Source organism: Pempheris klunzingeri, chromosome 3 (genome assembly GCF_042242105.1).
Source record: "Pempheris klunzingeri isolate RE-2024b chromosome 3, fPemKlu1.hap1, whole genome shotgun sequence".
NCBI lineage: Eukaryota > Metazoa > Chordata > Actinopteri > Acropomatiformes > Pempheridae > Pempheris > Pempheris klunzingeri.
In genome coordinates this window covers 29,206,655-29,227,281 of record NC_092014.1, presented here as the reverse complement: position 1 = coordinate 29,227,281, position 20,627 = coordinate 29,206,655, and the positions used below count along the sequence as shown (strand labels likewise).

Below are 20,627 nucleotides of genomic sequence, written 5' to 3'. Positions count from 1 at the left end.
TGCACTGATGTTGTAGTTTCACATGAACTGCTCAGATTGCCTACAGCCAAAATGGCTACTGTGTGCTGCACGGCTTCAATCGGACATTAATTGAAAATCAGAAATGTTTTTCATCTGTAAACAAAGAAAGAAGGTGTTATTGCTGCGTAACATGATGATGAAAACCAGGGCGAACAAACAAGCCAACAAACAAAACCAAAAGTTGAGAGCAAAACACTCGGGGAACGCTAGAAATTTTAGAGTTTATCTGTCCAAGTGAAGTTTAACCAGATCTGAGGGAAGTTTAACACCCAGCGAGCTGACAAAGACTGCAACTTTTTTTGCTTTGGAAATATGGATTCCTTTGGTGCTGCTGGTCTAGTCAGTGAAAAACAAAACAAAATCACAGGTTAAAATCCATGTGAAAACACAACAGGTAGACAGATACACAGCACACAAAGTATAGGGAGGACAGGGCGCTGTGGCCCGCACGCCTCCGAAGGCTATACTTTATGCCTCTGTTTGACATTCCTCGATCACAGAATAGACAGTGAGACTGGCAATCAGATAGACTGAGTAATAAACAGACAGTATCAGAACCAAGCAAGAAGCCCAGCTGGAGAGACAGAACGAGGGATGTATGGAAAGAAAAGTGGAGAGAGGGAGACAGGGAGAGACAGACAGAGAGAGAGAGAGCGAGACGGGAAAGTGAAGATAGACAGACAGAGGACAGCAGCTGGCTGGACTTACACACACACATGTATATATATAGATATATATCAGGCTGTGGATGCAAGACAAAACAGGAGTCACACATCTTGGCTTTGTGCCTGTCTGTGTGTGTGTGTGTGTGTGTGTGTGTGTGTGTGTGTGTTGTGAGAATAATGATGGAATCAGAAAACCAAAGAGAGGACTACTTAAAAAGTGAGACAGCAGAAATACCAACAGAAGTGTAATACAACAACACACAGAACAAACAGAAAGACTTTGGAAAGACTGAAAGGCAGAAAGTGAGAAAACAGGAAAAAAGACAGGAGAAATGAAATGGGATAAATCAGAACCAAAGGAAGTTAATGTTGAGAGTGTGACGTGGTTGTATTTTGGGACAGCCTGTATCAAGTCTTTGGCATGAATTACCTTTATATCCTGAGAATAGGAGAGGGCACGAGGGAGAGAGGGAGGAAAATTAGGGAAAAAAAGTAAATCGAAACAAAAGCAGCACTGCCAAATATACTCTCTGTGATGGACAGGTGAAAATGGCAGCCAAAGGAGGAGGAGGAGGAGGAGGACAAGAAGACAGAGCTGGGATCACAGGAGTGCAGTAACACACAGAGAGAGACATGGCAGTAGTCATAATCAGCACTTCATTCAGACCTGTCTTCATTCACACTGAAATCACACAGGAGGGAGGGAAGGACGAAACACAGCTGATAAAAGTCAAAAATAAAACGCTTCACACACAACACTTTTAAAAATGAACCAGATTCTGAAACAGCAACTTTCCCCTCATCAAAGACTGGGATCCAGCACCTTTTTGGGGTGGTGGTGGTGGTGGTGGTGGGGGGGTAAACACAAAAAAGCACATTTGGCTGGAAACGAGTAGAGCTGCAGTCGGACAGACAGACAGACATCGGAGAGGAGTGAGAAATGGTGTCACTGATAAGCTGGCGGGTGGCGTGAGGAGGACCAGGTCCAGATCAGGCAGCAGCCACCACTGATGATGATGATGGTGATGATGAAGCTACTGCGCGTGTGTCCTAAGCTGCACTTCCTCTCCTCACCACTAGGCGCAGACTCTCAAGACGGATTCATAAAGCCAAATGGAGTTTTAAAGGCGTGGCCATGAACTAGCTGGAAGAGCAAAACGCTCTGTTGTTGAGTTGCACTATGGGTAGTGTAGGATCCAGCATTTTTGGACCCGCATTAGGAATCATTGTAACAGTCAGGATGGGGGGGGGGTTAGCTACTGTGGGGGTGTTTGCATTCGACAGTGATGATTTGGACTAAGTTGTGGCTACGGCGCTAAACCTAACTCACCCTCCGCTGCATTGACCACCACTCTTTTAACAGCCCCCCTCCCCATTGTAAGGCAGTACTATATGACTGGGGCAGTCGCTCTCATGCCCCCCCCCCATGTAGAACATGTTCAGCTGAGGGTGCATTGTCTGAGACACTGGGGGCAACACCATGCAACAAGGGGGGGTCAGTTAAGAAGTTCCAGTTGCAGACCTTTACCAGACAACAGGACTGCAGCTGTGATTCAGTACACGGTGTCAATGAAGGAGTCCAGAGTGTTGTTTTACATTGTCCAACACCGCATCGCCTCTGACAAAGTCTACTTGAGCTGCTTATCTAGAATATCCCCATGCTGCCCAGAAAGAGGCTTAAAATCAGCTAAATGGGTTCATGCTGTCACCCTGCAACGAGCATTAGCTTTGCAAATGTGCAAAAACTCGCAATTACACAAATGTCCCGTCTAAATAACGTATGACTGACATGTTTAGCACAAAAGCCAGCCGTGGGAGCCGGATTACGTTCGCTTAAACCCATTCACACACGTGGGTGTAGAATTTTTGCATTACGACCGAGCAGGGACGAGAGAGGAGACCTGAGCCTCCAGCAGGAGTCAGGAGCAGAACCTCTCTCTGCCACACTGTGGAAACATGTCAGCCTCTCAGAACGTCAGGTATCATCAAACATTCATTAGAGCCACAACAGCTGGATGTGTTTTTAGAAGAACACTTTTAAACTGGCTTTTGTACCGTTTTTGCTAAATTTGGCCTGTTTTATGAACCAGCTGTGACAACATGTTCGCTGCGGTGGCGCGAACACATTTACAGAAACCTTGAAATGAAAGTCGTGGATGTCAGAGCCGCTCATGAAGCCTCACACAAGGTTTCTGACTGAAAGCTTAGACGCACCGAAAACGATCCTCGAACAGATTTGGTGATGTGGATTTTTTTTTTTTTTAGCTCCAGCACCTCGGCTGGTCTGATAGCAGGAGAGAAGAGTATTTTTGATTCGACCAATTCATAATTAAAGGATAAAAAGCCAGAAATGCAGGATCACTATAAGCTTCTAACAGTCACACAGCGCTCAAACACTAAGGAAATGAAGCTACTTCTGAGGAAGACACAGCGAGAGAAATACAGTGACACTCACTCAAAGCCAGCTGGAAAGTAAAGAAACACACTCGCCAGGTTTTAATTGTATTTTCTCTGAAAACAGCCAGTGTGCTACCTGATAGGCAAAGAAAATAAACCGTAATAACAAACAGGACAAAAAGGGACAAAATTAAAATCCTGAGATGTTCAAAGCAACAGTAATGGTGCTCGTACTCAGAGCTGGCAGTGGGGATGAAAACATGACGTGGTCCACATATCCAAACGAAGAGAGACAGAAAATAAAGAATAATCAGTGAAGCAGCCACAGCTCCACGGGACATAAAGAGAAAAGCAAAGGATGAAGGGAGGAAGAGACACAGCTGGTGATGACGAGCACAAGAGAAAAGAGTACAGTACCTTTTACTCTAATGTCCGGATTGTGAGCTTTAGGAAGGAGGGACAAAAGAAAGACAGAAAAGAGATAGATAGAGAGAGCATTTAGTCCAGAAAACAGACAGCAGAGTAGTAAAAACCTCCAGTGAGGGTGATCCACCAAGACCAGAAGGGACTTTAAATCAGACACAAAGAGGAACAATCAAACAGAGAAAAGGACAGAAAGATGTGGACGAAGACCGTTCATCATCATCACACTGGCCTGAGACACCCGCTCACTGACCAGAACCAGAACCTGGACCTGGACCTGGACCGTGTCCTGTAACACTGGAGCTAGACGTCAGCCGGACCATTTCCACGGTCACATAGACACTAAGAGCCAATTAATGAATATGGAAACAGTCTGCAGTGAGGTCACAGTTTCCAGCAGACTCTTGACAGTGAAATGTGGAAATGTGACGGCTCGTGGTGGAGGACAGGGGAGGGAAGGAGAATCCTCTCCCCGCCATCACAATCCCCATAAACAAACAAGCTGTTTGTTGGCTAAGCGCTCCAAATGGATTTCTCCTCATCTCACTGTCGTTGTGCTCTCAGCCTCCTCCTCCTCTGTGTGTGTGTGTGTGTGTGTGTGTTTGTCTGACTGACAATAAGTGAAGCCAATTTGCAGCTCTTTCCCAGCAATACTGTAGCTGTCTGTCTGTTTGACAACAAATAGTATTTTAAGTGAGGGGTTTGGTGGGGAGCTGAAGCTGCCATAAAGGCCCTGCTCCTCATCCGTTTGTCTCACTGTTTGATTATCACAACCCAACGCGATGAGCTTTCTCAGCTCGTCACGGATACTCACTCACAAACACAACCCCACTGTCAGAAGAAAAGGACAGCGTCCGTTCCACCAACACTTAGCGAGAGAGGTTTGTCTGGATGTTTAAATGTCAGAGCAGTGCATGCATATATGTATGTACACACATGCAGATTAAAGAGTGATCACAGGCAGAGATGTCCTGATGAGACGGAGCTCTGTGCTCTTCGGTACAGCCCGCTGGGCTAACCTCAGCTAATAAAGTGGAGTTGATAGCGTTCCCCAGTGTGGGAGCCAACCTTGACTGATGCTGTAGGACAGTTATGCTTTTTACAAGCTGGATGTGGTTTTCACTGGTGGCACTGTCACAGCTCCAGTTTTATGGAACGACACCAATAACCAACAGAAACACGGCCATCCATATAATTAGCAGCACGAGGGTGGGGGGTGGGGGGGTGGGGATGTTATATATCTGTCCAGGCTTCTATCACTGAGGGGGGGGTTAGCCTGTCCACCAACAACACAGTGTTTTCCACGGCTCCTGACGGCTGTGTATCACTGTGCGACTGCTTTGCTGTGATTCCTCCAAACTCTGAAGGAAGTAAGTCATGAAGTAATGCTACATTCAAGCCTGACTTTATGGCTTCCCACAGGACGGACATGTCTCTCCTCTCACATGAGGTTTCCAGGCATCGTCATCATCGTTTCACTGAAGTTTGGGACGCTGGTACTTCAGATGCTTGTATGTGCAAGTTTACAGTCCATGTCCATGTCTGTGTGAACTGGGTAACATCTTAGTCACTGTCTGCCTCTCCTTCCTTACACGTTGTTTATACTGTGTGTGTGTGTGTGTGTGTGTGTGTGTGCGTGTGTGTGTGTGAACCACTCACCGATATTGCAGTGCTCCCCTGTCCATCCCTGGTCACACTCACACTTCCCCTCCTTACACATTCCGTTCTTGCTGCACAGAGGGTGGCAGGCCTTCTGGTCACACACCGCTCCCGTCCAGCCCTCCTCGCACCGACACACACCGCCGTAACAGACGCCGTGGCTGCCGCAGTTCACCTCACACACCTCTGTTGGAGACAGAAAAGAAACATGTTACACGACGCACAGACACGCCACCACGTGCGGTTTAAGGCACCTGAACACAGCACCTGAAAGTCAACTATCCCTAACTTTTTGTGAGTAGTGTATATGTATATATATCTAATATCTCTGGCAGAAGGACTGCCTGTATCACCTCACAGCGCCTGTGTGAGGAACAAGCTCTGCCTCCTCCTCCTCAGGTGGCTACTGAGGGTTACAGAAGAGCTGCTTCACCGCAGACACAACTGTCCGAGCCGCTGACTGGTCACTTATGATCAGAGAGCTCACTGGTGAAGGGGGCCTCACTCTCAACCACCAGCGTTTACACAACCGCTGGTTCTTTTGGACAGACAGAGGCCGCTGCTGCTCACAGCCCCATGGTGGCTGCGCTGCTCCATCCAGTCCTACTAGCACACAGCAGGCTTCACCCCAGTGGACGAAAGCGCTCAGCAACATGAACACGTGACTAGTAGCGGAAATGTCTCTGGTGTTGAGACCAAAATAAAATAGAGAGGTGAGGAAAAAAGCTCCATAATCACAAGCCAGCATACGTATTTCTCTGTGTGTTTATCACGTGTGTGTGTGTGTGAATGTTTTTGACAGATCTAGAGAAAATGCAGAGAACAAACCAGAACAAAAGCTATGTGTGTGTGTGTGTACGGATGTGGTCATTTGTGGTTTTATGTCAACGTGTGTGTGTATGTGTGTGTGTGTGTTTTACAAAGAGACTGTACTTTACTGGATGTGTGTTTGATGGTTTTGACAAGACAATCCTCATTGCAACAGCCCAAGGCAACACAAACAGTAGTGAGAATTCTCTCTCTCTCACACACACACTCCTTTCCTTCTTGCCTTGTTTTTCTGTCAAGCCATCTGTTACTGATCTACATTCCTTTTTTCTATCTCACCTCTCCCTCTCTCCCCCTTTCCTCCCTCCCTCCCTCCCTCCCTCTCTAGGAGAGTGTCCTTACCAGAGATTGTTCAAATACTAAAGAAGCATATGTTTTTGTGCTGACAGGCCGCAGTGTAAATCATGACTCATGTCAGTGGAGGAGATGACGTGACCCTGTTACAGCGGCACACACCCCTTCAGGGAGGAGGTCGGGTTGGATGCGCGGGTCGACCCAGCCCGCGACTGTGACAGCGCAGCCCGCTGTTTGTTTCCTGTTTCCTGTCTGACAGTCAGTTCTGGTTTCCTTTGACCAGGACCACAACCTTTCCCTGACCTTAAGCAAGTGGTTTGTGCCTAAAGCTGCGCAAAGCAAATCGTATGTACAGCAGATCAGAAAACAACCATGTGAACTTTGTAAAGGCCATATAGGTTTGGGAGGGGGCTGTGCAGCGACAGGGGCAATCAGATCAGAAAAACAAAAATGAATGTAGGTCATTCGGGACGCTGTGGTTTAGCTCCCCAACCCTGTGATCCTACTGATATATGCTGCAGGAAACACGACTGCTGCCCAGGTTAAGCTCTCTGGCTGTGTTTCTGTACCAGTGTAGGTGGTGTACCATTCCTAAACCCATGAGACGCTGGGGGGTACGTCGGGTTTACAGTCCTCACACAGAGAGAAAACCTTGGATAAGATTAGAGAGACTTTGGCTAAGTATTAGGAAAGTAAACACTTCCTGTGTCATATTCATGATTGTAAAAGGTGTGATCCTGATACCTTTCCTATGATGCACATGTGCTCTTTACTGAATGGTTGTACATGCAGGTGATTCATAGCAGACATATATATGTATAGACAGGAGACTGTGGTGCCGCAGCACAACACTTTACGATGTCGTCTGAGACTCTAGTCCAGGGGGGTCAAACTCAATCAAAGAAAGGGCCAAAATTTAAAACACGGTCTAAGTCGCAGGCCAAACGGGCTCAACATTTAGTGAAGACTCTAAAAGTGACTCTTTTATTATAGTATATAATATTTATATTCTTTAATTATGGCCTCATCAGCTCCACAAACAAGACACACAGGTTCACCTCCGATATCGACAAACAGGTAAAACTCTGCCCCCCACCTGCTTTGAAAGTCTCTGTTTTCAAAGTCCACTTTTCGTTTAGCCATTTATTTTGGGGGGGGGGTAGCTTAATGGCTCGTTTCCACTAGAACCTACTCCGAGTAGAGCTGAGTAGGTTCTAGTGGAAACGCACCATAAGTGTCACTATAACAGCGCTGATCGATGCATTGATCCACTGATTGGTGTGTCATTATACCTGCGGGAGGAGGGGCTGCTGCACGGGTCCTGACTAGAGTGGCAGCTGTTCAGTGCATTGTGGGATTTGTAGTATGAGAGGTGGGAGTGCTGTTTACCGATGGGCCATTCTTAATAGTCACATGAAATCATCTCGCGGGCCGTATATATAATTGTATCACAGGCCGGATGTGACCCGCGGGCCTTGAGTTTGACACATGTGCTCTAGAAGGACATGGAGAAGGTTCCCTTTTGACTCTTTCAGCCTCTTCAGTGTTAGTGTGATGGAGTGGGTCGTTGAAAAACGCCATTTTATCTACTTATTTCTAAAGTTAAAAATGTTTGAGTGAATCTGTTTTGAATGTTGTCCTTGCTTCACCCTGACTTCTCTCTCTCTCTGGCTGCAGGCTGTCTAACGCACTGAAGTCAACCTTCAAACTTCTACTTTACATGACACGTTACGGGTTTCCTATTGTCTAATAGTGGATTCGCCTCCCAGCCGTGTCACTGACTTTGCACCTCCTCACGAGCTGAAGCTCTTTGGGCAAGTTTCTGCGGCTGTTTCAGACTCGTCTCAAACTTGTAAAGGTGAACGTGTTGCTCCCATCAGCTGCAGAGGAGGGCGCAGGCTGTCAAACTAAGCCGAGCTAAAGCGCTATCACCCTCTGAATCAGTCCTCACTATTAGATTTACAGGTAGAGGTTTGGTGTAATTGACTGTCTTAATCACCTCATGGCTTGTTAGTTGTTTTACAGGCTGTGCTGTTCCATCGTCTATGCCTGATCCCCACGGATTGCATCTCCAACACTGTTATCTCTTTTCTGCTCGGCTCTGTAATTGCTTTTTGTTTTCATTTTATGCTGATCCTGCTCTCCTTTATCCTCTCTTAATGGTTGTGTGGAGTACTTTATTAACTCTGTGACACGTGGTGCACTGCTGCCTTCGCAAATGTCCTCAAAATGATGTTTATTCTCTTTAGAGGTTCTGTGAGAAATGAGAGAGAAATCCAGTGGGAAGCAAACCCCCACGTGCACACATGGTTACGCCACATGACATCCAACGTGACACACACACCTAAAGAGCAGTCGGGCCCGGTCCAGTTCTGGTCGCAGGTACAAGTGCTGGTCTCCGCGTTGTAGGTGCCGTGCCCCGAACACTGGTCCGGACACATGGCTTTGGCGATCTCACAGCTGGCTCCGCCCCAGCCTGGCTGGCAGTGACACTCGCCATGAATACACACTCCGTGGGCCGAACAGCTGGGGTCTATGCAGTCCACTGGAGACAGACACATGGGGAGAGGGAGTTAACAACAATACCAAATAGTGCATACATATGTATGTACACAGACACAGACACACACACACACACACACACACACACACCATCCATAACACTTGCATAACTTGAAGGCAGTGGAAGAAGCTGTCAGTGGGACAGTATCAGTATCAAGTCTGAGCAGCTCTCACGTCCGGGTCGAGGAGAAAAAAAGACGAGTGAACATCTTGTGATGGGATCAGACCACATCAGTGTGTATCTGCTGCATGTCACCCCCCCCCACAGTGGTCCCGTCTCTCCACTGGCACACAGCTCAGTGCCAGAGGCTGGTGTGCTTCTCTGCTCACGTGATTTTCATGGAGATGGGTTAGGGTTAGGTTTGATTCAGCTGGGATTCTTCATTCAGCTCATATGACATTTAATGTGCCAGTGAACTGAAGACGCAAAGCTCTAAATTGGGAAAGGTCGGAACATTTTGTTTGCTGCCAGTAACGGTATAGAGGTCTTGATTATGGATAGACAGACGTGCTAAACGCCCTCCATTCGTGAAATGGAGGCTGCTTAGCACAGAAACATTCTGCCTTGAATAAAAACGTGTGTCTGATGTGGTTTTACATACAGGAATATGTCCTGGAGGTGTTCAGATGCTCTTCACTACAGATGGTAACTAGCTGGCTGTAATGTTTGCAGTTTCAGCTTTCAGTAAACATGAACACACACACACACACAGAGAATGAGTGTGGCTGAGGACTGAACCAACCGAAAAATAATCTGGTTACCCTCTCCTGTGAAACGTATTTGCATATTTGTATGAGTGTGCGTGCGTCCAACCAGAGAATAGCTGATTAGTATTGATTAGCTCACATTAAATTAGTGTAGTGTACAGCTTGCGGCCTATTTTAGCCAACTACCTGTCAGCCGTGGGACAGTAATTATTAGTGGTGTTTGCGTGTGTTTGACAGAAGGATTAGAGTGAATTCATTAGCCATGCAGCAGTTACACTAACTGAACAAAATAGCTGTCAGCAGCTTCGCTGTGGGGGAGATTTTAGTTGATACTTACATGCAGGTCAGTGGGATAGCTTGTCAGCTTAATAAAATTACTTCAGAGCTACAGAGCAGCACATGTACCTGTAAAAAGTACACTGAGGGGGATATATTCATGGGGAGTAACGGGGCGGGGCAAGGGTGAGCTATAAAACCTTCTGTTTTTGCATTTAGGGATTGTGCACCATTAGTTTGAATGTTACCTCCAAACCTGGAGAACTCACAAAGCTTTAGCAAAGATTAGTTGCTGAGGAACCCCCCCCCCCCCCCCCCGTCAACAGAACTAAGCTAACACAAGCTAAGCATCCATCCAGCACTGCATGATGTTCATTAAGTGTCCTGTCAGGCCCCACAGAGCGACAATACGGGTGCAAAAGAAACCAAGTACAAATTATGATGCAATTATTGAGAGTGACTGGCTGCTTGAAGAATCTGCTCTGCGTGGCAATGAATGACACCCAAATTAATTACCTGTATCGACATTTGATTATGCAGTGATGTCTTTTCAGCATCTCAATAATGATGTGACGATGACGATGAGGATCAGTGTCTGAATCTCCCAGAGCGACGGGGGCCAGCGACTGCTAATAACATCGTGTCTGTTCTTACCTTCCTCACAGTTCTCGCCCTTATAGCCAGTGTTGCAGATGCAGGCGCCCATGATGCAGATGCCATGTCCTCCACAGTGGATGTCGATGCACTGGTTGGTGGGCACGTCACACTCCGTGCCTTTCCACCCGCTGTAGCACTGGCAGCGGCCGCGAGAGTACTGGCCGTTACCACTGCACAGTACTGGACAGGCAGCTGGACCGGACACATGCAGGAGGACAGGTCAGTCACACACACACACACACACTGGCTCTGTGGACTCACACACACCTGAACCACTTAGCTCACGCTCCACATCATCACTTAGTCAAGGTGTACGCTTTCTGCTCCCTGAAACATTACATTAGTTATAAAACAGGTGACAGTCGGTCATGTTTGGGGCACATGATGAATCTCCATGACACGGAGGACTAATGACTCCATCAAGGCCTGGATGCATTTATTCATCACTGTAGCAAAAAGCTTTTGGTTGTGCTGTGGCTCCTCTTCCCAGTAAGACTTGGCACTGAGGAGCCGTGAGTTGTGCTCCATGAAAGCCTGACGGGGAGGGTCCAGTGTGGCTCATCCAAACTACAGGCTGGTTTAAAGACACGTTCGTTGGGAGCCAACACGAAGGACTGAGATCAGTGTGAGCATGTGGATGCAGGCTGAGCGTCTGCACCCCGTCCTTCAATCACTCACACACTGTCCAGCCGTCGTGCTGTGCCGTCAGTGTCACCGATTAGATGCAGTTTGATGGATCAGAGCTCGTCAGTGCTGCAGCTCTAGTCTGTGGGAGCACCTTAACACTGAGTCTGATGAGTCCACAAACCTGTGTGTGTGTACGGCCTGGTAACTGGAATATAAATGGCCACTTCTGAATATTGGTACAAAAACTGGAAATCAATATTCATTATTTTCATTACTTATAATTATCAGTATTGTTGGGAATAAACCTGCCGGGCTCAGTGATGAATCCGGTGCTGAAGTCGGAGGAGAGCAGCGGTTTCTCTAACGGCCACTAAATTCTAGCTCCAAGACAATTGGACTGAAATCAGAGGGGAAACTTCTCTTCAAATTAAAAGCTCTCTAAATATTTAATGTTGCCTTTTCTAACAGGAGTCTAGAATCTGAGAGTCGCTGCTCCTTTAAGGTTTGGACAAAGGTATGTTTCTGCTTGACTTTGCTTGATTAATGGACCTGGTAACGAGCCAATCTTTGCTTTATGCAAACACACAGGCGCTCCCGCTGCAAGAGGACTTTTAAGGTGTCGAAGCAGACATTTGATAAAAGACGACGAAGGTGGAGAGACAGACACGAAGGCTGAGGTGTAGCACAACACAGCCTGGTCAGGTCACACCCCCCTACAGGGGGGCAGTAGCCTCTGTGTGAGTGTGTGTGTGTGTGTGTGTTTACCTCGAGAGCAGTCAGGCCCCAGAAATCCTGGGAAACAGTTGCATATTCCTGAGAGACAATCTCCGTTTCCATGGCAATTCTGCGGACATTCCATAATCGACTCTGATTAAGAGAGAGGGAGGGAGAGAGAGAGGGAGGGAGGGAGGGAGAGAGGGAGGGAGAGAGGGAGAGAGAAAGAGAGGGAGGGAGAGAGGGAGGGAGAGAGGGAGGGAGAGAGAGAGGGAGAGAGAGAGAGAGGGAGAGAGGGGGGGAGTCTGTGTTAATCATTTTCTGTGCTGGTTTGGCAGTATAGGTTTGTGACCCACCAACCAGAGGACACCACAGTCTGTGGACATGTACAGAAGCCTGGAGGGGACATGTGAGAGAAGAGAGACGCTGACAGGAACAGAGACTTATTTATTATTCAGCTGCTGCTTCAGTGCTTCATGTTAGTGGGTCAGAACCTATCGGCTACGGAGATAAGAACAAAACAACACTTTCTATGGATACAGATACACACTGACCTCACCACACTGACCCCCCCAGACTGACCCCCCCCACACTGACCCCCCCAGAGTGGCTCCTCCAGACTGACCCCACCAGGACACAATAAATCAGATTTTACTGATACAAAGATGAAACGAGGCATCGTGGGTTCATCCCAAATGATTTCCACTTTTTTAAGTGATGTGAATGAGTTCATCTTCAGCATGAGCCGACAGCGAGAGAGTGGTCCTCTGTGGTTGCCGTAGTTACAAGCAGTCAGCACTCTCTCTTTCTCTCTCTGTCATACTCTATTGTTAGCTCTCTGCTGTACCTAACACACACACACACACACACACACACATACACACACACACACACACACACACACACTGCACTGTTAAAATATGAGGCTTTAATTGAATTCCTGTTGGTGTCACACAGGTGTAAGTGGTGGGGGTGACTGACACACACACACACACACACACTTGTGGATAACTATAACAGACACACTGCTGTGTCTCACCTATGATGATGGTGTTGTAACAGACTTGTTCAGTGTTGCGCCCGTCGTTGTAAAAAGCCAGGTGCCAGATTCCCGTGTCCAGGTACTGGATGAAGCCGGCCTCGTGCACGTTGACCGAGCGTATGTGCCGGGCTCCTCCCCCGGACTCCTCCTCGTGCACGTGTCCTGCATCGGCGTCACTGAGCGCTCGCTTGTCTTTGGAAATGAGCCGACTGCCGTCCAGTAGCTCCACAAAGTCGTACTGGAGGACAGAAACACACAAGGAAGAATCACAGTGAGAACATTTAGCAGAAAACACCTCTGCTCAGCCGCCACAGCTGATCAGCACGCAGAGCAGGTCAAGGTGTCTCCTCCACTGATGGGTGGATGTCAGCTCTCCATATTTACAGCCTTAAGAGATGTTTGTTGGTGACCCCTGACCTCTCCTACATTGGGGGGGGTCACACCTTTAGCTGTCTGTTGTGGCTTCATCTGTAACTGATCACTGATTCTGTCTAATAATGTTAATGATAGTTTGCTTCTGTTTGATTCTTCTGATCAGAACTGAACACACACACACACACACACACACACACACACACACACAATTACAGAGAAAATACTTTCTTCTCAGCTGACAGAATTGCTACACAAGGGTGACGGGACTGAGAAACCACACTGAGGGAACAAATGGGAGACGTAGAAGGATCAGGTTATGACAAGGACACACACACACACACACACACAGTCACACACACACACACACACAGTCACACACACACTCACACTCTATTATCTAAAGTGCTACCATGGCGCTGTGATAGGGATGGCATTGTGTGAAGCTGTCTTTGACAGATAAGTGGATTAGATCCTTGATAGAAGACATGATTTGCCACACAGAGATGTAAGTGGAGTCATTAAATGGACAGTTTAGGCTTGTAAGAAGCTTATCTGCTTCATTATGAACCATAAAGCCAAGAAGCACTCGACCTAGACACACTGGGAAAGTTGAAAAGGGGATTTGGGGTTTTGACATTCAGGCAGGCAGACTTTTTTCACCGCTGGCGTTATGTGTTGACCGCAGAGCGTCCAGACGATCGTAGATGGCTGATGACAGGCTGCTTTCACACTCTGGCAGTGCGCTGACCACAGATCTGATCTGATTTCATTCTAAGGACGCACCTGAAAACACTGCCGGTGATTTAAGCTCTAACTCACCAGCTGCTACTGCTGCTTATTCATTCACTCATTCACTCACTGCCTGTTGTTCTGTTAATGCTTCTGGCTTCATTCTGACCTGACAGAATGACGAGTGAGCACTTCACTTCACACACACCTTTATTTTATTTTTTACATTTTTTGTTACATTGTAAAGATATGAATGTGTGTGTGTGTGAGATGCTAACACCACACACACACACACACACAAAGCAATGTTTTATATTTGTTTTTCCTTTTTTGATTTTATGAATTCTGTCTGTGATCACTGTCACAGTTCATATTTTCTTTTTTTTTGATTTCATTCACTGACTGACTGTCTTTGTGTTCGTGCTTTGACCACAACACATGCATGATGCAGTAAAGCCTGGGAGAGAGAGGGGGGGGGGTAGAGAGAGAGAGAGAGAGAGACACAGCATTTCATTGTATTGTCTTTGTACATACTGTGCACAAAGAAACATCCATCTGACGGCATTCAGCTCAGACTTGTGCTGGGTTGAAAGTGATATGGAGACCTCACAGCTTCAGGTAGCTGTTGGCAGATGGCTCTTACTCTGATATGACAGCAGCACTCTGAATCGCCCTCCAGTTAACCTAACGGGTGCACGTTCACGGGTGTGAAAGGCCTAAATGACCATGTGATTGTGTGTGCGTGCACATGCGTGTCTTTGAGGGACCAACCTGTGTGTGTGAGGGTGGCAGGCCTTTGCGTCCATACACCCCAACAAGAGCATCTCTCTGGACGGATATGTTGAATTTCAAGAACTGCGGCTGGTCGATATACAGCTGGGACCTCCAGAACACACCTTAGATAAAGAAGAACAGGCGTTAAAGCGGTGGGTTACACTCCTCTGTCTTTACCTGTATACACACTAAGTGTGTGTGTGTGTGTGTGTGGGGGGGGGTGTAGAAAATAACGGGGGAATATAAAAAGTATTGCACATTAAGTGAGGAAAAGTTGGTTCTAAATAAATATATTGCACAGTTGGTGAACATTATAGTGCCATTATTGTCAGATTTGGTCTACACAAGGCACACACACACACACACTACCATACCGCGTGTGTGTGTGTGTGTGTGTGTGTGTGTGCGGCTGACCTGGTGGAACATCTTGTATGGCTCGTCTCCCCACATCCACCTCTCCTGTGTCTATGGTGTTGTTCTCTAGAAGAAACATTTTTCCTGCAGAGACAAAGAAAACAGAGAGTTCAGGATATGGAAATGCTCACAAGCCTCTCTGCATCGGTCACAGTATCAGAAACAGCATCTGATCAACGCTCCATATCACAAAACATAACGTGACTAATCCTGAGCCTAACTTTAAAACGGGTACTGGGGTTGTTGGGAAAGAAAACGATAAAATTACCGATAATCAAAGGCACGCTGCATTACTCATGCACACAATGTGTGCGTCTAATTCCTGTGAAGTGAAGTGAAGTGAAGTGAAGTGAAGTGAAGTGCTGTGTGTGCAGTATTGATAGCTCAGGACTCCTCCAGTCCTGTGGAGCTGCACTGTTTCCACTGCTGTTCAAAGTTGGTCATTTCACAGGCCTTTGCTCTTCATAGCATTTCAACTTTAAGGGCTCAAGTCATGACATCTGGGCAGTAAACCAGCACTGACTCACACACTGTGTGTTAGTCTAAGGCAGTGTAGACGTTACACACATTCGTTACACTAATCACAGCACAGACACACCATTTTGTTTCTAACATCTGCACAAGCAAGCGAGAAGAAAAACTGTTGAAGAGAGTAAGAAGTTAATTTCTATTTCCTCCTTACTCTTGATTCTTATTTCTCCCTTAATTCATGCTAGCCTGCTGTCGCATCAGTCTGACAGCACCATAATACTCCTCCAGCGGAGATTTTCAGCATCATTTATCCCTCGGGAAAGCTGAGCTGCTTTTAGTTTACACGGCTGTGTGGATTTAAACTCCTCGTTTTTTGGAAGCATCTTAAAAGCTTCGTCAGTGGAAGAGAAACACTTAGACGTTCACTCTCCACACCTTCAAGCTAAGGCTGAAAACATTTGGTGTGCTGCAGGGAATGCAAGAAATCCCACACAAATGCATCTAGAAACACTTTTAGGTCCAGGCAAGAATGTGAGGACGGGAGGTTTTTAATAAACAACAAAAGCTTACAGGTTTACACACCCACACACACACACACACACACACACACACACACACACACCCACACAGGCTCTGAGAACAAACCCCAGTAAAACCTGATGAGCACACTGTAATGGACAGTGGTCTCTGTAGTGTTACACCGTATAACATAATGAAGGGTTTTTACTATATTACGAGAGGTTTTGAGAATGAGGTATAAAACTCAGCACCATTCAAATAAAAAGTGACCCTCTACTGTCCATGAGAGAATGAGAATACTTGACATGATTCAAATTAGCACAAGGTTGTATTAATTCATTTGTTTTATTGTGAATGGCCTGGGTTTGTACGGCGCCTTTCTAGTCGCATCAGCCACTCAAAGCGCTTTCACATCACATCCTCATTCACACATGGTTCACACAGGTCCAGTCTAAGGAGGAGGAGACTGTTCTTTCACACACATTCACCCACTGAAGCGGCTTCAGGAGCAGGTTTTGGCTCAGTGCCCAAGGACACTTCGACATGCAGACGACCCGCTCTGCCTCTGAGCTTATCTTACTGGTGCCGCCTGTGACTGCGCAGTATTCTGCCTATCAGTTATCTATAATGACATGTGAGAAATATATTTCAGAATGAAACCACTGAACCACAAAGGTTCTGTGGTGACGTTCAGAGGGATCTAACTGGAAAACCCAGGCACTTAACTGGACAGTCAGTCATTGTTGGCGTGAGCAGCAGAAGACAAACTGGAAACAGCTGGGTCCCACCTTTTCCACTTCTCACTGTTCGTCTTGGACCAACACAAGCTCACCTCTCAGGAAACAGCTCATTCTCAGACCAAGGCCTCTGGGTGACCTGCCGGTCCACTAGAGGGCACCATGTCAGTGTGCTGTTTAGCCTAAGTCTGCAAAGTAGGTCAGGGTGGATGGATGAGTCCCACGCCGGAGACCTGGGTGTGCTTCCCATGAGAAACCCAAAAGTCGACATTGATTTACGTAATTACAACTACATTATTATTGCTAAGATGACCTCGGATTGAGAACTCGGGAGGCGAGGCATCACATAACGCTGACACCGCCCTCTAGGGGGCTGGTGGATCTATTACACGCTTAGGCTCGACACCAGGCTGCAGAATAACATCAGGCAAACACTGCAGGTCAGCCTGTAGGAGATGTGTTCAAGTCTGTTCTGTTCAGGTTATCCCACAGGAAGGAAGGGGGGGGGAGTGATGGAGGGGGCAAACCGCTCCTACCAGGAATTACATTCAAATACATCTATTATGTAAAATCCTTCGGGAGGAAACATAATCCCTCTCAGGCCATGTTTTTAAAATCTACTTATCAGACATCCAGTAAGTGTACGTGTCCTGTGGCAGTGGGTCACATAGTCACATACTGTCCACCTCCATGACCTCTGCACTCTGACTGTAGCTGCAGTAAATCATAACGGCACTATGGGCACTGAACAGACCTCTAAACTGCTTATTAGATGCACATGAATGTGACTGTTAGAGGGCTGAGCTAAATGACTTTCTCCTCACTGCATCATCAACATTTCTGGTCTAAGTGGAGAAACATGAACTTTTTAAATATTCTTTCTAATATTCTCGGTGCTCTTCCAGTCAGAAGGTAAGACAGTGTGTCGTAGCAGGGACTCACCATTGTCTGTGGACACCATGAAGGTGTTGGGGGTTGTGTCTCGTCCCCCTCCTCCGTTTTCAAATGCTCCATAGCCCTCACTCTCCTGAAGCTGCCAGTTCAGACCAAACAGGTGCATAGCTGGAGAGAGAGAGGGGGGGGGGTAAGGAGAGCAAGAGAGGAACAGGGAGGTTAATACAGTGCGCAGAATGAAAAGGAGACAGAAGGAAAGAGGAGAAGAACAACAGAGGAGAGAAAGACAGAGGAAAGATAAGACAAAAAGAGGACAGCAGAGGTGATGGAAGGAGGAAGAGGACAGAGAAAAAATGGATGAAAAAGAAAGAAGATAGGATGGAAGAAATGGAGGCATAAAGACAAAAGAGAAGGAAAAAGAAGAAAACAGACACAATTATGATAAAAATGTGTCTATCTGGGTCACACACAGACAAAAGAGGACAGACATGTGTGTGTGTGTGTGTGTGTGTGTGTGTGTGTGTGTGTGTGTGTGTGTACACTCAGGGCTGTGTTCAGCATGCTAACAGGATGTTTTCAGAAATGTGAATAAGATCTTTAGCGCTCTCAGACATGGCTCAAATTAACCAGGCAACCACACATGATACTCACACACACACGGACACACACACGGACACACACACACATGGGGACACACACACACACACACATGGACACACACACACACACGGACACACATCCACCAGTGCCTGGGGAAAGATAGAGTGGAGTGTATCATCAAAGGAAGCCTCTGACAGCTAATCTGACATCACACAGTGTAAGTATCACCTCCCACCACCCCCCCGGTAAATCGGTTGCTTATTTGTCATTTCCTTCCTTGCTCCTGCACCTCACCTGAGATGTGACCAGATTGTTCTGAGGGTAAGAGCGCAGCCAAAAGAGGGACACTGATGAAGCTCATTTCTAGTCACCAACACGCCTCCCTCCTTCACATTTCATTCCCTCGTCTGCCGAATTATGCTGACTGTCTGATGGAGAGCTGCACAGCTGATGTGGCGTTTTTTACAAAATGAAGCAGCAGAAGGGGAATTTGGGTTTTCTGCTGCGCCTGGTCGGTCCAGCACAGTCCCACACTGCCATGTGGGCTGTTGTCTGGGTCTCCACTGATGTGTCCGTGCTACACAGAACCAGCCTCTCTGCCCACTCTCATCTCTCTATCGGGCATAGCGACACACACAGCTGAGACCTGTGGAAATAGACTGGGACCTGACCTGGAGCCCAGAGGGCTGAATTTACTGTAATGTGGACCAGGCCGTCTGTCCTGAGGGTGGCGCTAAAGTAAAGACTACCCAGCAAAATAACATTAATAAGAGGGTTTCAAACTGTGATTGAATGGGAGCAGGAATGTGCCTGTGAACGTGCTCTGTCAGTGCTACGGCAATCTGCCCACCACTATTAGGAGCTGTCCTCCCATGCTTCAGCATATATCATGTAGGAATCAGGCTTCAGTTTGTGTCCGTGCGACTTCGGCATGAAAACAAACAGCAAAAACCATCAAGATCGGCTGCAAGGAAACTTTTCTTCATATTTGTTCAACTGTGTGAAATTGTTATATTGGCACCACGTACCAGCTGCGTTTGTTCCCTTCACTACACGACACAGTGGTCACATCACACCTTTCAGCGCCACCTACAGTCCAACAAGTTTAGTCAGTCAGGTTAATCAGTTGTGCTGGGACTGCTCTGTGACCACACAGTTTATGCAGTGAACACAGTCAGGTCTGCTCTCTGGATTGGTTGTCTGATCAGTGGAAAGTCCGCTGTACTTCCTGAGAACCACAGGCTCTGTCGGCTGGGCTCATCAGCCCGCTCCGCTGCAGTGAACTTCAGCGTGGGCAGTTTTCGATCCGTCTTGTTTTTGATGTTTTCCAGCTCTCTCGGGCCGAATACAAAACTGCGGAATTTTTGGGAGTCAGAAGCTTGTGCGCAGTGCATCATGGTAAAATGACGGCTCACAGCGGCGCACGGCAGCACAGAGGTTTTTATTGCTTCAATGACTGAGCATCCACATAAAAAGTGGCCATCGCAATGCAGCTCATTAACATGGTAGCAGCTGATGTAGCAGAGCCCTGTAGGGCCGTAGGAGTGCCGCCACAGCCAACGGGAGCAGTAGTCATATATAGTGACAGCTTGTATCACCTGTAAAACGTGCTTGGATCAGATCATCCTGAGGCCAGTCACAAACTAAAAGTCAAAAATCAAAAGCAGTGAACGAGCTGTGTTGTAGAAAATGGAAGAACACATAAGGCGTCTGGACTGAACTCCTCAAACAGATATTAGACAGAGTCGTGTCAAGGACCAATTACTGATTCAACTTGGGAACAGTTAGTGATAGAAACCCCCGCTGTGTATCCACACCCCCCCGCCCAACACACACACTCAAACACACTCACACACACACACACACACACACCTCTCTGCCTCATTAAATTAGAGCCGTGCTGCGCTGGCCCGTTACCCACAACCTCTCCTGGTGAGGAGAGGAGCAAAGGGTCATGGGAGAGTGCTGGCAAATCGACAGGAGCCTGCGTGTGTGTGTGTGTGTGTGTGTCTGATAAAGTAAGAGGATTAATGGCCATGGTAACAGTCATACAAGACTGCTTCTCTCTAACAGAACCTTTTTAGGAAATTTGGGAATTAACAGAACATATCGGAGAGATGCAGTTGTGGATTAAATAAGCTAAACAAGTCTTTTCAGCGGTAAGGTTCTTGTTGCACGGAGGTCAGCTCTGTGTCCATGCATCACAGCGCTCAGGTGCTCAGGTGCTCAGGTGCAGGACAC

At 47.1% G+C, this 20,627-nt stretch overlaps 1 protein-coding gene across 1 annotated transcript in view; it reads right to left on the bottom strand.

The window, feature by feature from the left end:
* The window catches only part of LOC139225662 (teneurin-3), a 161,392-nt gene that overhangs the window by 63,590 nt on the left and 77,175 nt on the right, over positions 1–20,627 (bottom strand). Inside the window, exons 6-13 of the mRNA XM_070856476.1 lie at positions 17,835–17,954; positions 15,166–15,249; positions 14,749–14,873; positions 12,871–13,111; positions 11,883–11,984; positions 10,488–10,682; positions 8,632–8,832; positions 5,166–5,351 (exon numbers count right to left, since the gene is read on the bottom strand). Coding sequence (XP_070712577.1) covers positions 5,166–5,351; positions 8,632–8,832; positions 10,488–10,682; positions 11,883–11,984; positions 12,871–13,111; positions 14,749–14,873; positions 15,166–15,249; positions 17,835–17,954 — 1,254 coding nt within the window. The remainder of the gene's footprint in view (positions 1–5,165; positions 5,352–8,631; positions 8,833–10,487; positions 10,683–11,882; positions 11,985–12,870; positions 13,112–14,748; positions 14,874–15,165; positions 15,250–17,834; positions 17,955–20,627) is intronic.